Source organism: Mesocricetus auratus, unplaced genomic scaffold (assembly GCF_017639785.1).
Source record: "Mesocricetus auratus isolate SY011 unplaced genomic scaffold, BCM_Maur_2.0 Super-Scaffold_100003, whole genome shotgun sequence".
Taxonomy (NCBI): domain Eukaryota; kingdom Metazoa; phylum Chordata; class Mammalia; order Rodentia; family Cricetidae; genus Mesocricetus; species Mesocricetus auratus.
This window is the reverse complement of record NW_024429188.1, coordinates 89,488,427-89,504,402: the sequence shown is the minus strand read 5'-3', so window position 1 is coordinate 89,504,402 and position 15,976 is coordinate 89,488,427. Positions and strand designations below refer to the sequence as shown.

Genomic DNA, 15,976 nt, shown 5'->3' with positions numbered 1-15,976 from the left:
CCACTCCAAAACATGACAAAATCTTTCATGAGGGAAAGAAAATATTAGTCAAGGCAACTGACACAGTTCATGCCATCCCTAAAGTTCTTCAAGCTCGGGAGTAGCTTTAATCTACCCTGTAAGTGTATCTCAGTGCCCTTTCCTAAGTCTGTGTGGTCAGGATCGCAAGGGCAAACCAGTGGAACTGGGCTTGCTCACATTTTTCTCAGTTCAGAAAGCAGCTATAAGACTAAATAGGGGACAGACTCAAAATGAGGGGAAAGCGTTTTCCTTGACCCAGGTTTTTTTTCAGCCGGAGCCAAAGACAGTTAAATTCAAGGCCTAAATATAGCTAGAAACCAGCATTCTGAGGCTTGGAGACTTTAATTTTGCCGAACGCGTATTTGTTTTCCTCACACGAAGCCTATTTTTAATCAATTGCCAGCTCCTTCAGTCCATTTCCTGGAAAGGAGGCCAAGAAAAAAAAAGTGGGAACAAAAACATCAGGCAGTCATTTGTACAGTGCTACAGAAACAGAGTATCTACTGTCCCCTCGAACCCGCTGACCTTCACTGACGTCATGGGTGGTGAGGTTTAATACCAAACATAGATTATTCCATTTAGCCTTGTGCAGGAAGGTGGCTTTCTCTAGGACACAGCTTCTCTGCGGCTGCCTTTCAGAGCATCTTTTCCTTCCATCTATTCACGCATCTTTGGAGAGGTCAAGTCAATAGCACTGGTTTTCAGTGTGTAACCTAAAGGAAATGGAGTGCTTTGCACACGGCCTCGGCTGGGAACAGGCATAGAAGACACGTTTCCCCTAAGAAATCTTTATGGCATTCCTACTGTGTGCCAGGGGCTGCTGTGTTCTTTAGAAAGTCAGTTCAGCCAGGCGGTGGTGGCGCACGCCTTTAATCCCAGCACTCGGGAGGCAGAGGCAGGCGGATCTCTGTGAGTTTGAGGCCGGGCTGGACCGACAGCCTCCAAAACAATACAGAGAAACCCTGTCTCGAAAAACCAAAAAAAAAAAAAAAAGAAAAAAGAAAAGAAAAAAAGAAAAAGAAAAAGAAAGTCAGTTCAGCAGAAGGGGAATTTAACAATATGGTGAATGAGACAGAGAGGGAGTAAAGGAGACAGACAGACAGAGGGGAAGGGATGGGGAGAGGAGAGGCGAAGATGAATTACCACTCCAAGCTGACTTTTTCCTATTGGAGAACAGAAAGAAGCCTTCTTGCTTTCCCCAAGATCAGCTGCCGCTTCCTGAGTCAAGTAGTAATTTGAACACAGGTTGTGTATTTCTTCAGGCCCCCCCAGTGAGTGGAGTGCAAGGGAAAGCAAGCCTGTATCTGATGAGCACTCTCTGATCAATGCAATGGTCAGGCTTTGCACTCACTTGCTCATTCACTGTGTATTCACCTACGGTCTTTAGTATTCCAACAGTGTTCTAGGCAGCAAGAGAGACACAAAAAGATGTAATGTAACAGATGGCCCTCACTTCCAAGAGATTACAAGTTTAAAAGAGACAGACATCATTGTGGACTTGGGCTTGACTATCGTACACTATTCAGTGCCACACAACCTCTCTCTATATATATTAGCTTAGATGAAAAACTAATAACTGACAAATTAAAAAGAAAACACTGAGACTGTGGGTGTTCACAGGGGATATCTAATGAGTGCGCACTGGAATCCCAGTTGAAGCTTTGAGCCAAAGGGGCATTTAGACTGGCTGGGAACTGAAGACAGTACTTCTAGAAGGGAAACATCTAAGCAAAGGTTTTGAGAAAGGTCTCAGCATTTCCAGTCTGGGACTCCTAAGAACTGCAGCCTAGCTAGAGTGTGAACTCCATTTTTAACTCAGATTGTAGCAGATGGAAATTTGGACAATTTTTCTTTTAATCTCTCTCTCTCTCTCTCTCTCTCTCTCTCTCTCTCTCTCTCTCTCTCTCTCTCTCTCTCTCTCTCTCTCTCTCGTGTATATACATGCCACAATGCACATGTACACATCAGAGGACAACTTGTGGAAGTCATCAGGTTTGGTAGCAAGTGTCTTTTCCCACACAGCATTTTCATCAGTCCTGGATCATTTTTTGTCTTGTTGACAGTGAAGACCCATGAAAAAAATTTGAAAAAGTGAATGGCTTTAAGTTTCAGAAAACATTTTAGAGAGATTAATCAAGCATCTCTGGAGTCTGGCAGGAGTGCCTGGCAGTCACGGAGGCCCAAGGGTGAGGGCAATAAGAAGGCAAAAGATCCAATTTTAGGGTAAAATTTTTTTCTCAGAAAATGGACCAAATGAAATCATGACTTTCAAATAGAAGCAAACCATATTAATTTGCTAAAACCCATACTACAATGCATTAACTTTCTTTTGCTTCATGGTTCAGTTTTTAAAAATCAAATAGTTGCTGAACCCATTCAAATTGAAACCAACTATACTCTGGAAAATTGACTCCTTTTTTCTTTTTTGAGGTGCCAAAAAATGGAACCAGAGGGCTCGTACATTCAAGGCAAATACTCCACATCAAGTTCCAAATTCTTATATGCTTTTCAATGAACTGCTTCCAACTCCATGCTGGGGCCTGTGCCCTTAAAGCATTAGTGTCTTCAGATGTGGTTCAAGGGTCTGAATTATGTTCCAAGACAGTGGATCTCATAAGGAAAACATTCTTCCTACTTGTTATGTTCTCTTTATACACAGTCATTTAAGTGTGTGTGTGTGTGTGTGTGTGTGTGTGTGTGTGTGTACACGCATGCATGCACCACAGATGTGTTGGGGGTCAGAGGACAACTTTCAGAGGTCAGTCCTCTGCCGGGCGGTGGTGGCGCACACCTTTAATCCCAGCACTCGGGAGGCAGAGGCAGGCAGATCTCTGTGAGTTCGAGGCTGGGCTGGACCGATAGCCTCCAAAACAATACAGAGAAACCCTGTCTCGTAAAAACCAAAAAAAAAAAAAAAACAAAAAAACCAGAGGTCAGTCCTTACCTTCCATCTTCATAAGGCGGGGTCTCCTCTCTTGTTCCTCTCTGCTAACTGGCCCACGAGTCAATTCTGGCGCCATTTTCCATCTTGCCATAGGAGTGCTGGGCTTACAGATGCCACCGCATCTGGCTTTTAAAATGTGGGTTCTGAGGCTATAACTCAGACCATCAAGCTTGCAAGGCAAGCCTTCTATACACCAAGCCATCTAGCAGGCCCTGTCATGCACCTTCTTAGTAAATCTCCCAGACTCAGAGATTCTAACGCAGCCCAACTCCAGAGTTTGTTAGGGTAAACTGTCTTCCTATATGGACTATTCACTTACTGTCAGTAGCCTAGGAGGTAGGCGAAGATAATTGGGAGGTTGTGAGAAAGTGACCTGGAAGCAACTAACATGCTCCTACAATCCCACACTCACCGTTAGACACATACCTGCCCTTTTTTTTAAAGGGATTGGACCTGTACAGTTGCATCTTTTGGGGGTAGTAAGTAATGTGTCCACTCTCCTGCCCCACCACCAGTGCCAGCTCACAGGAGACACTCAAGGTATGCTTATGAATGGGCTCTTCAGATATGTTCCTAAAAATATTGAAATTCATCTTAAATTCAGATAAATTAAAATACCCTTAAAATTCTACTATGAGAGGCCGGAGACACAGCTCAGTGGTTAACTGGTGTTTCAGGCAGTTGTGAGCTGCCTGATACGGATGCTTTGGAAACCAAGGTTGGTCTTCTGCCCATAACTTCAGTTTGTTGGGATCCAATGCCCCCTGGTGCTTCCGTAAGCTTGGACATACACACACATTCATAACCACACACGAAGAATGCTTGACACACCCAGACAGACATATGTAAATACACACATTGGTGATTATGATGTAGTCTGCCCTGTAACTAAAGTGATTTCAATTCCTCAGAGAAATTGCTTTTAAAGAATCCTAAGTTAAATTTATTTGTAAACTTAGAGTTACTCTTGCATGAATAATCCCTCTGTTTCATTTTGGAGATTAACCCTTAATTTTGGTTTGTTTTTTAGTCTTGGTATTCCAAAAACAGGGAAATCTCATGTAATCGCCTACAGATCCTAGGGCATTTCATCATATCTTTAATTTTAAGCACCATATTTCATGTTAGCTGCTTTAATATCCAGAAGGAGAGGGATTTCCATTTACTTCCTATATCGGGTATTTATGCAGCACCAAATGTGTATCAGACATGGCAGATGTATGAGGTTTTTTTCCCTCCTGAGATATGAACAAATGTCTATTTACCCCAGAAACAGCAGAGATAGAGCAAAGAAATTACTCCTCCAAGTTTAACTTAGTAAGCCAGTGAGTTTATCTTGGAGGGAGATGATTGGTTCTAGCTCTCTCTCCCCTACTGATGTTGAAGTTCTTTGCATAAAATAGATACTATAACCTATATAACCTACACACAGCTTTCTGTTTTAAATTACCTTTAGATTACTTTTAATTCCTAATCGAATGTTCAGGTTATGAAGTATCAAACTATTATTTATGTAATAACAACAGGAAATCATCTGTATATGTTCAGTACAGACCCACGTTTTAAATTTTCAGTCCATGGCTGGTTGAATTTGTAGATGCATAACCTGCGGGGATTATGTCTTTCACATATGTATCTATAGACGGAGAGTACAAATCAGTCTGTCTCAAGTAATATGATTCAGAGTAACTAGGCTGAGTGTGGGCATCTGTAGACAAGGTAGCAGGGGAAGACCTCTCCAAGGACACTATACTCTGAGTTTTGTGTTACATCTCTGCTTTCGTAGTGTATTAACACATTGGACTTTTGGGGTTTGGTTTTGAAAGTGGACACACTGAAGTCTTTGAAGCCTCACACTTAGGACTTGACCAAGTTCCTTACCCTCTCTGTGCTTCATTCACTTCCTTCACTTGAAAGGTGGAAGTGTAACAGCATCTACATCAGTGATTCTCAACCTTCCGAATGCCACAACCCTCTAATACAGTTCCTCTGGTTGTGGTGACCCCAACCATAAAATTACTTCTGTTGGTGCTTCATAACTGTAATTTTGGTACTGTTATCAATCATAATGTAATTATCTGTGTTTTCTGATGGTCTTAAGTGACCCCTGTGAAAGGGTCATTTGACCCCTAAAGGGGTCACAATGCAGAGGTTGAGAACTAACACTCTACCTTGCAGAATGTTGTAAGGGTTTGTGGTGCTGATCAGCATTGCTGTGACAATAGAAAAACTTTCTAATATGTTCTGTCCGGTCCAGTAACCATCATCTTCATATGGCTATGAAGCACTTGAAACATGAGAAGACTAAATTTACGTAATAAATAGCCACATATGGCTTCCATATTGAACAGCCCAGATTTACTGAATTGACATATGTGAAATGCTAAGCACTGTGCCTGGTAGATAATGTGTCAATAAATGTCATTTAGGATCAGTGTTAGTGATGGTTACAAGAGTCTCTCTAACAGCATTATTTTAGATAAACACCAATCACACGTTGATCTATTGCTGTGTTACACACTCCAAGCAAACTGCAACAATAGCCTCTACAACAGCTTCCCACCTTCCTAGGCATCTTCCCTCCCCCCAAGATACGCATTAGTCAGATCCTGGAGGTGATGGCAAGGGAGGAGGATTTCCTGGCCCTAGAAGACTGACTGTACTGTACTTCTCCCCATGCAGTAGGGTGGAAATCACTGGCGGGTACTATGAATACATTGATGTCAGCAGCTGCCAGGACATCATCCACCTGTACCACCTACTCTGGTCTGCCACCATCCTCAACATCGTTGGCCTGTTCCTGGGCATCATCACTGCTGCAGTCCTTGGAGGATTTAAGGATATGGTAAGAGAGAAAGCGATATTCCATTTCACAGTGCCTTCTGTTTGGACATGGGGAACAAGGCTAGGATGCTTGGGGTAGTGGTGACACATAATTTCAAGGGAGGTATCAGAATGTAGCGTATGCAGCTGCCTTCAAATATCTCAAGTTGGAGTGAGAAGTGCCATCAATCTGCATATATTTCTTGTAAATATGGTCTTCCTGTTATCTTGAGGCATATTTTGGGAGAGAAATGAGTGGGAGGGGGTTTTCAGACTTCCCATTCACTCTTCTTTTGCAAACAATCTATTATACCTCCTCCCCACACTTTCAGTAGAATTTTTTCCAGTTAGTTTTCTCCTTAATGATCTTTGGGAGACAATGAATGAAAGAGAAGTTATGTTTAGCTGTAGGTAAGATTATTACAGGAATTCCACTGTGGAGTTTCTCCAGTAAAAAACATCTAGGCTTTTTTTTTTCTTCTTGTACCTGAAGACTCAGTCCCAGGCTAAGCTGCTTACCAGGTCCTGCCTTCAGCCCCAGCCTACCCACAGTCCTGTTCTTCTCTTGGAAATCTTTTCCATATTTGTGTGCATGCCTGAGAATGTACACCAGTGTTCACAATCCTCAATAATGTATGCTCTCTCAATAACACTAGATGCCCTATTCTTTTGCTTTCAAAACATTTCTAATTATATATTTACTATGCTGGTAAACTTTATTCTCCAATTATGGAGCTGTTAGTTTTGAGCCATGGTTATTAACCTGACTTCATATTAGAATCACCTGGAGTATTAAAAAACAAAGCAAAACAAAAAAAAATTTACATGCTTGGGCCCTTTCCCCAGACAATCTGATTCAGTTGGTGTAAACGGAAACCCATCTATGAATGGTTTCTTGAGAGCTCCCCAGATGTTTCTGATCTATAGGTGGGGCTGGGGACCACTGATTCACATATCCTTAGAAAATTACTTTGCCTAAAAGGGACTTTCTTTTGACCCAAGGAAGTGAGATAGGCAATTTATAGACCGTTGGTTGTTTGTGTCCCCTTTGGGGTACCCCCCCAAACAGGATCCTGAATAGCAGTCTCTAATCTGACCCCAGATAGTCAAAAAGGTGGTGATGGTAAAATGAAAGGCATGTAAGAGAAACAATGGAGTTTTGGTTACAAAGTCCCCAGCATAACTGACCTAATTAGGAATATTGGGTATCTCACTGGTGACTCTGTCATAAGAAATCCTTCCTTGTCCATCCCCATCCCTTCTTCTCTCCATCTCCCGTGCACACATGTCTTATTCCCTCTGCTCTTACTTCAGAAAACCCAAACACTAAGGAGTAAGGTAAACACTGACACAGCTGTCATTGAGAAGAATTTCCTGTCACCTGGGGGCCAAGGAAGCATTTAGGAGACATCGATGTTTCTGGATTGAGGCTTCTTTGGAGAAAAAGAATTTCCATTGTTCTTGGCTGAGTCTCAGAGTGGTGGGGTGCAGAGGAGGGCTAGGAAATGCTGCATTTGATGCACGAATGCTGCTTTACCTGCAAGGTGGCTCTCACTCTGCTTTTATCCCATAAAGTCACGGTGCCAAAAAATCCAGTTTACTTGGCTTTTTCCTTCCATATCTTTGGATAGGCATTGCTCTTTTTTCTTGTCTATTTTCAAAATTCAGATAGTAACATTTAGTTTTATTATTGTTTATTTACATGTACACATGTATATGTCTGTATATGTGCATATGTCTGAGGTTAGGGTTATCCCCTGGGGCTGGAGTTTCAGGCTTCGCTGCCTGATGTGGGTGCTGGGAAATGAACTCAGGTCTTCTGCAAGAGTAATGCATGCTCTTTACCACTAAGCCATCTCTCCAGTCCCAGATAGTAACATTTTAAATAGGCTGGCTAATATGCCACAGAGGTGTTAAAACCTTATATTAACTAACCTCTCTGAGTGAAGGATTCAATAATTTTCCATGGTGGCAGAAGGAATTGGGATGTGAATTCAAAGTATGCCTAAGACAGACAACTTCCTTAATAAAGTTCTGCAAGTTGGAAAGAAGGAAGGATTTGGAAGGTGATGTTCTAAGAATTCAAACCATTCCAAGGTTGATTTCCTTCACCTTGAAAGAGTCCAGGAGGACATCTCCATGACATCAATCTCTTTGAAGTGTACAACTCAGTGATTCAGTACACTCAAAATGCCACATGGTTATCTCCTCTACTTTGTCCTATGGCCCTTTGCTTACATGAAACCAGTAACCATTAGTCAGATACTCCTTATTCCTCTTGTCCCGAAACTAGTAATCTGCTATCATTGTGGACAAGTCTCTTCTGGATATTTCCTATGAATGGATTAATATAATACACGAAGCTCTGTGACTCTTTTCACTTACCATCATTTTAAGATATGTCTACCTTTCAGCATATACCAGTGTCTCATTTCTTTTAATGGCTGAATAATATTTCATTCTATTGATGTGCCACATTTTATTTGCCTTTTAAAAGTTATTCGTGGACATTTGTTCCCACTTTCGGCTATGGGGAAATGCTATTACAAACATTCATATAAATGTCCAGTTTTTTCATATGAACTTGAAGTGGCAGTTTTGGATCATATGGCGCTTTTATGTTTAGCTTCCAGAGAAAGAGCCAATATATTTTCTTCATCAGATATTTCATAGTCCTGCCAACAGTATACAAGGATTCCAACTTCTCTACATCCTTAGTGACAATTGTAGTTTTGACTTCCCTTTCTATAATAGCCAGTAATGTGATGTCTAACAATTTATATATCTTCTTTGGAAAAATGTTCAGCTTAGTTTTTTCCATCCATCCATCCATCCATCCATCCATCCATCCATCCATCCATCCGTCTATCTCCCTACCTACCCACCTATCATCTGTTTTTTAGACAGCGTCTTACTCTATAGCCCAGCTTCCCGAGCACTGCAATTATGGCCTTGTGCCACCATGCCTGGGGATTTGCCTGTTGTTTTTCAGTTGAGTATTTCTTCTTTTTGCTCTTGAGATACTAAACCCTTATCAGATGTATGATTTACTGCAGCACATATATTTAAGAGACTGCTATTTCCCCCATTTAGCTCTTTGATTTCTTGTCCAAAATAAATTAAGCCCACATACATAGATCTATCTATCATCTCTGAATTCACGTCAGTTGTTTTTTATGAGTACAAGACAGGGGGAGTCTGTTGATGTTTCCAATAGGGGCTGTGCACACTTTCCAAAGGCCTTTGTGCATTTATTTTTGTTTGATCTTTGTTAGGTCACTACTTCAATACTCACCTCAGGTAGATATTAAGTACTATAACCGTTTAACAGATCAAGCAGGCTCAAGTAGTTTGTCTAGAACTAAGTAGCAAAACATGGACTGGAGCCCAGACTGACTCTTTCTTGCTCCTTCTACTCCATCCCTTCTGCCCCAAACTAACATTTGTCCAGACCTTTCTGCTTCTTCAAGTTTTATAGCAAACACTACCTGCTATTTGCCTGGGAGCTTCCTTAACAGTAAGGGTGGCAAGCAAGGGAAATACTGAATGTTATTAAATCATAAGCCTGTAAGCTCTGTCAAAGACCCACAGGGGAAATGAAGAGATGAAAGCAAAGATCATAGCAAAAGATAGTTGGTTCATGGAATAAGAGAGTTCTAGTGGGGGTAGAGCATGAGGCTACCAAGAAGATGATGTCATCAAAATGAGAACATGATGTGGAAAGTCCTAGAATACAAGTGTGTGAGCCAAAACAAAATCCTCGGCCTAGGTTCAAATATAGTTGGTGACTGGCATGTCTGCTTCCTTCTTAGTGTCCTGGAATCTGTAGGGAGGCTCAGGGGTGCTGGCTGATGGAAGGTTTGGTTCTCAGAATCCACATGGCAGCTCACAACCATCTGTAACTCTAGTTCTAGGGACTCTGACACCCTCTTCCGACCTCTGTGAGCACTAGTCATGCCTGTGATGCACATACATACATGCAGACAAAATACTCGCACACATAAAATACATAAATCTTAAACAAATTTAAAGCTTAAGGAAAATGATCCAATATGTATTAACTACAAAAATGTTGGCATATATAATAGAAAGTTAAGAGTTTCCATTCTCCTCCTAATATTACTTCCCTCTGCAGAAATAATCTTAAATAACAATTTGCTGTGAATCTTTCCAGATCAGTTTCTTTGCATTTATACACATAAATATGAAACCAAGGCTTTAAAATACACTACATTAATTTATCACAGTAGCCTTTTTTCACACTACTGGGGGTTGAATGCAAGGCCTTACACATACTAGGCAAATGCTCTGCTGCTGAACTATGTCTCTAGCTCCAGAGTAGTTCAAAAAGAACAATAGGGACTGGAGAGATGGCACCGTGCTTAAGAGGACTAGTTGCTCTTCCAGAGGACCTGGGATTCCCAGCACCCACATGGTGGCTCACAATCATCTGTAACTCCAGTTCCAGGGAATCTGACTCCCTCTTCCAGCCACCTTGGGTATTGGGCACACATGTGGGTGCAGAGACACAATATAGGCAAAACAAATGACAGTATACTCTGGGCAGCTTTCTCTGTCACTAAATATAGGTCTTTGCTTATCTAAATATAAGTATAAATGTTTGTCACTAAATATCACTATTTATATATCGCCATTATTATTTGTTTATATCACTAGATATAAAACTTTGTTGATCAATAGCTGGGTAATATGCTATAATATGTCTGTGCTGTGGCTTATGTAACCCTTCACCCAATGATGATGGTGTGTAATATATTGTTTCTTATTTATTTTTCTGCAGAACCCTACACTTCCGGCACTGAACTGCTCTGTTGAAAATGCCCATCCGACTGTTTCTTACTATGCCCGTCCCCAAGTGGCATCGTACAATACCTACTACCATAGCCCTCCTCACCTGCCACCTTATTCTGCTTATGACTTTCAGGTATGTTTGGAGAGAAAACATTTGTTCTGTTTGCTGTAACCCAGTCCTTGTTACTGTCCCTAACTTATTTCTGGTACCTTCCCATTGCTTTTGGAATTGATAGGAATTAGCTCAGGTGCTCCACCCCGATGAACTTTATCAGCTTGTAGGAACCTGTGACTAGACTAAGGACCTGCAGAAGGCAATGATGAAAGACACGGGAAAGTGGGGTAGCATGAGAGAAGAAACAGAATGGGAGGAAAACAGAGGAAGAGGGTAGGAGTGAGGCATCCCAGATTGTATTTAAATACAGTAAGAGAAGATAATTTGGCTGGGAAATGGCAGCTTGAATAAGTTACCATGGACCCCTATGCAACAGAGGCTTTTGCCATGGGGAGAACATAGCGCTCATGCTTGCCCCAAGCGTGTTCTGAGCCACACAGAGGTATGAATCAGACCTCCAACAAGGAAGTCACTTTGTTTTTTTCAAACATGCTAACTAGAACTACATAGAGAAAATATTTTCACAACACTTTCCCCTCATTTTTTCTTATGACGTAGATCAGAAATAGCGTTACCAAATTTACATTTTCAACTTTTTATTTTGAGAAATGGAAGCACAAAAAAGGGCAAAAGAAAATCACTGTGTGCAGTGAGGAGACACTTTGGAAAGCATGTCAAATGGGTCTTCCATATGGACAGTGATCATCTTAGTAGCTTTCCTTCACTGTGACAGGACCCACAAGATCATAATCAACTTTTAAACAGGAGAGGGTTATTTTCACTCCGTTTTGGAGGCTTCAGTCTGTGACGAACTGGACACATTGTGTAGGCCTGTGAATGTTCCATCGCCTCCTCAGAATGCTAGGAACCAAGCCTTCAACACCTGGACCTTTAGGGGATACTTCTAAACCATACAAGAATTACAAACCATTGGCCAAGTATGACACTAAAATCTGGTCAACCAAAAACTGAGACCATAGGAAAATCCTATTATTTTATTTTTTAAAAGATTTATATTATGTATTATGTATACAGTATTTGGCCTGCATGTATGCCTTTACGCCAGAAGAGGGCACCAGATCTCATTAGAGATGGTTGTGAGCCACCTGTGGTTGCTGGGAACTGAACTCTGGAAGAACTGTCAGTGCTCTTAACCTTTGGAACATCTCTCCAGCCTCCAGAAAATCTCTTTAAAGAAAGAAACCCCAAATGTTTTTGCTTCAATTGATTACAGCCCATAAGTGACACAAGGGGACATAAAACATCACTGGGATATTTGGAACTAATGTTTACTAAGTCGAAATCCTTGGAGAACCTCATTTCAGCTTTAGTTTAACAAAATAATTAAAACTTTAAAACTATTTGTTGCATTTGGGTTGGAGTGGTCTACAGCTTTATAGTAATAGTAATACAAAAGAACATAGACTTGCTCGCTCCCATTAAATACAGTATCATTACCAGGAGATAACATTAAGGCTTAGAAACATTGTGCTGATATTTGACTAAAGCCTTATTAGCCACAGGAAGATGGCTCTAGTACTTGTTATTCAATCAGGTGGTATGGGCTCTAAAAGGAAACTATGGTCCAGAAGAGCACAATTTCAGTAGTGAGAGGCAACGCATTTATCTTCTAAGTGAATTTAGGTATGTGGAAGTTTACACAGGGTTAGCACCATTCTCTTGGGACCTCCATAATAAAAACAAACCATCCTATGATGGAGAGGTTGTGGGCCCAGTGCCAGAAGTGTCTTGTCTTTTTCCTTTCCTTCTTCATTCTTTATTTCTCTTTTGAAAAACAGTGTGTATGTGTGTGTTGTGGGCGCATGCGTGTGCCGTGGCATGTGTGTGGCAGTCAGAGGACAGCTTGTTCTTTCCTATCAGCACACATTTGATTCCAGGGATGAAACTCATGGATTCCTGAGGTTCTCCTTTTGAGACAGGGTTTCCTATATAGAAAAGCCAGCTTTGAATTTTAGCAGTACTTACGACTCAACCTCCTAAATGCTGGGGATATAGATGTGAGCCTACTAATGAACTATTTTATTTTTCTATCAAAGTAAATTGTATAGATTTTAGTATGTTAGATATTGTGATGAACCTTCTAACTAGGAATAGTAATATCCCATGTGACAGTTACCACAAAGTCTTAGGAAGTCTCTCTTTAAGATACTGAGACATATATTTGTCCGTCATTTTCTGTTCAACTCCTACTCCATTAATCTAAACCAGATCGAACATTTTGATGACATTAATGATGACTTGAACTGTTGGTTTCAGCTCAGACAATGCCTAGTCTGTGTCCTCATGTGACGTATACCAGGGCTGGAACTAGTGAAGCTGAGTAAGCTATTCCTTGTATTAAATAATTTGTCTAGAGACTTAAGGAATGAGTCAGAGAACAGTAGTTGAGACAGAAAAGTGGCATGGAAAGAAGGTACTTGACCCAAAGAACACAGAGAAGGAATCCAGGTTTAGTCACCTAGTCAAAATTTATACTTTGGAGATATCCAGATGGCTCACTGGGTGAAGGTGCTTGTTGCCAAGCCTGATGACCCGAGTTCAAGCCCTGGGACCCACATGGTAAAAGGAGAGAACTAACTTCCATAAGTGCTAATCTGACCTCCATATGCATATACTTGTATGCACATACACAAATAAAATTCATATGTATGCATTTGTGTAAATCTGGACATTTGTATATATTTAAAAACTGAAGAACATCTATAGTCTACCTTCAAAATAAACCCTTTTCCATTTTGGGTTTGTAACAAGAATATAAAAATTATAGAATATATATACATATATATAGATTCTATAATTTATATATATATATATCCACCCATACATTTATTGATTGATAGATTGACTGATTTACTCATTTGGGGCAGGGTCTGACGATATAGCTCAGGCTGGCCTTGAACTCATGATCCTCTTGCCTGAGCCTTCCAAGTGTCTCTCATCACTGCAAGTTGTCAAGGATGTGATGATCAAATAATGGAGAGGTTAAGTAACTTCAAGGTCATATAAGTGATAAGAGGAAGACAGTCATTTATACCCATAACTGCTGATTCCACACAGTACTTCTTTGGAGAAGCTGTGTATCTGAGTGCCTGTAGATTCCTTTCCCCAGTTAAATTAAGAATATGTACTTCTTACTGGTTTATTCCATGAGTTCTCTAAATATGACTTCAGGAAATTCCTCTTTACTCTTTTTCATTAAATCATCAAGTTGGTCTCCCCACAAAAAGGATTCCCTTGTTCCACCCACTTCGCAGTTTAGGCTCGGATGCTTGCTTCTTGCACATTTCGGGCTCTTCCCTTTGGCTCACGCTGTCTTTTCTAGTTCCTATTAGGAGACTTTCGAGTTTTGTGGTATAGGTATTCGAATGTTTTTTAACTTTTTTCTCTAGTACTTGGTATGTACATTGAGTGCTCTTTTATTCCCAAATGTACAATCACTTGTCATTTCAAAGAAGGAAATACCAGTCTTGACATAAACCATCCAAAACACTGGGGAACATCTGCATGTAGTCCTAGCAGAATAAGAAACAGAAAACGCACACCAGTTCTGTGAGTCAAAGAGATAGAAGAGTGAGCCTGTCCAAAAAAGAGGCCAGATGACCTCAATTATAGTCAGACTTTTAAAGACTTTCATCTGAAAGACTTCTCCATTTTGTTCATTTCTTTTTAATGAATTTATTTTTAGTGCATTAGTGTTTTTGGCTATGTGATGTCTGTGTGAGGATGTCAGATTCCTCTGGAACTGGAGTTATAGACAGCTGTAAGCTGTTATGTGGGTGCTGGGAATTGAACTCAGGTCCTCTGGAAGAGCAGCCAGTGCTCTTATTTGTCTGAGTCCATCTCTCCAGGACCCATTTTGTCCATTTCTAAACAGGATCATCTCTGTGACTCTGATTTGATCATTTATAATTCTCTTTTTTTACTGTGGTTAATAAAAGAGTGAGGAGAAAGATTCATGATTTTAATTAATTAGTTAATTCATTGTGTGTGTGTGTGTGTGTGTGTGTGTGTGTGTGTGTGTGTGTGTGTGTGTGTACGTGTAGGCCGGGAGGTACTTGTGAAGCATCGAGGACAACTTGCAGGAGTTGGTTTTCTCCTTCCATCATGTGGGTCCCAAGTCAAATTCAGGGCATCAAGTTTGATGGCAAGTGCCTTTAGTGGATAAGCCATCTCTGCAGCCCCTCACAGGGGTTTGTTTTAGTTCCTGAAAGTAATGTCTTCATTGTATAATGATTCAGTTAGGAAGGCTGGGAAACATTCCTGTGTTCCGAAATGGGCAAGGATTTGTTTTGGGTCAGTTGGTCCCGAGGAAGTTGTGAGACCTGAGTGTGAGGCAACAGACTATTTGAGTCTTGCATTCCAGTGTGTCCTCACTTCTAATGAACTTCCCATGCTTGAAAACAGGAAAGCTCTAGGCTGAGATAGCTTTAGCCGCCTTCCTCATCTCCGCAGCACTGCTTGTCTTGCCGTATGAAACCATTTCCCCATGACCCCTTTGGTTTCAGCTGAGCCTGAATTCTACAGGGCATCATCAGTTCCTACGTCTCCTTGGAAATTGAACTCAGTGTTGTTCTATCGAAAACCTTGAAGGTCCCCAGCCGTATTTCCCAGTGTGGAACGCTGGCTTAGTCCCTTTGCTTTACTCACAGACTTGTCCCTTTCCTGTCCACTTGGTGAATTGCCAAGTTGAAGCTCAAAAGTCTCAGCCTATGAAAAATGCAAACAGCTCTGCTTATGCTCTTTATTCAGTACTGAAAGTACATGATGTTTCCCTCAAGCCATTAAAAGTGACTCATTATAACGGAGCCCATTTAATAAAAGGGTTTCTGCAGTCCTCTGGGGGTGGGAGGAGTGAATGGTACAGGTTACCTTGAAGCCCAGAAAGCCATCTCAGCTCTCTTTCTTTATTTCCCCCACCCCTTCTCAACCTTTCCCTTTATTCTCCTTTTTCTCTCTCCTCATTTTTTCTTCCTTTTGTCTGCTCATCTTCTATTTCCTTGGGCTTTTCGTTCTAGAGCAGAATGCGGAGGGGGTGCCTTTTAAAAATCAACAAATCCTGTCATCCTCTCCCCCCTTCTCTAACTAGTCATTGTCACTAGGCAGTGCCAGGTACCTTTGGAGTAAAAGGTTCATGGACCTCCTGAAGAGAGGTGTGCATACATTCATAGAGATTAAAGAATGTGGACAGGGCTGGGGCAGGTGAGGGCGTGGGGAGTAGAAAGACATCTGTGTTCATGCAG

At 41.1% G+C, this 15,976-nt stretch overlaps 1 protein-coding gene across 2 annotated transcripts in view; it reads left to right on the top strand.

Annotated features, from left to right (window-relative positions):
• Window positions 1–15,976, top strand: part of Tmem255a (transmembrane protein 255A) — a 51,646-nt gene that overhangs the window by 29,952 nt on the left and 5,718 nt on the right. For both annotated transcript variants that reach the window (XM_013122811.3, XM_005083112.4), the window contains 2 exons: window positions 5,648–5,810; window positions 10,590–10,733. In XM_013122811.3, the coding sequence (XP_012978265.1) occupies window positions 5,648–5,810; window positions 10,590–10,733 (307 nt within the window). The remainder of the gene's footprint in view (window positions 1–5,647; window positions 5,811–10,589; window positions 10,734–15,976) is intronic.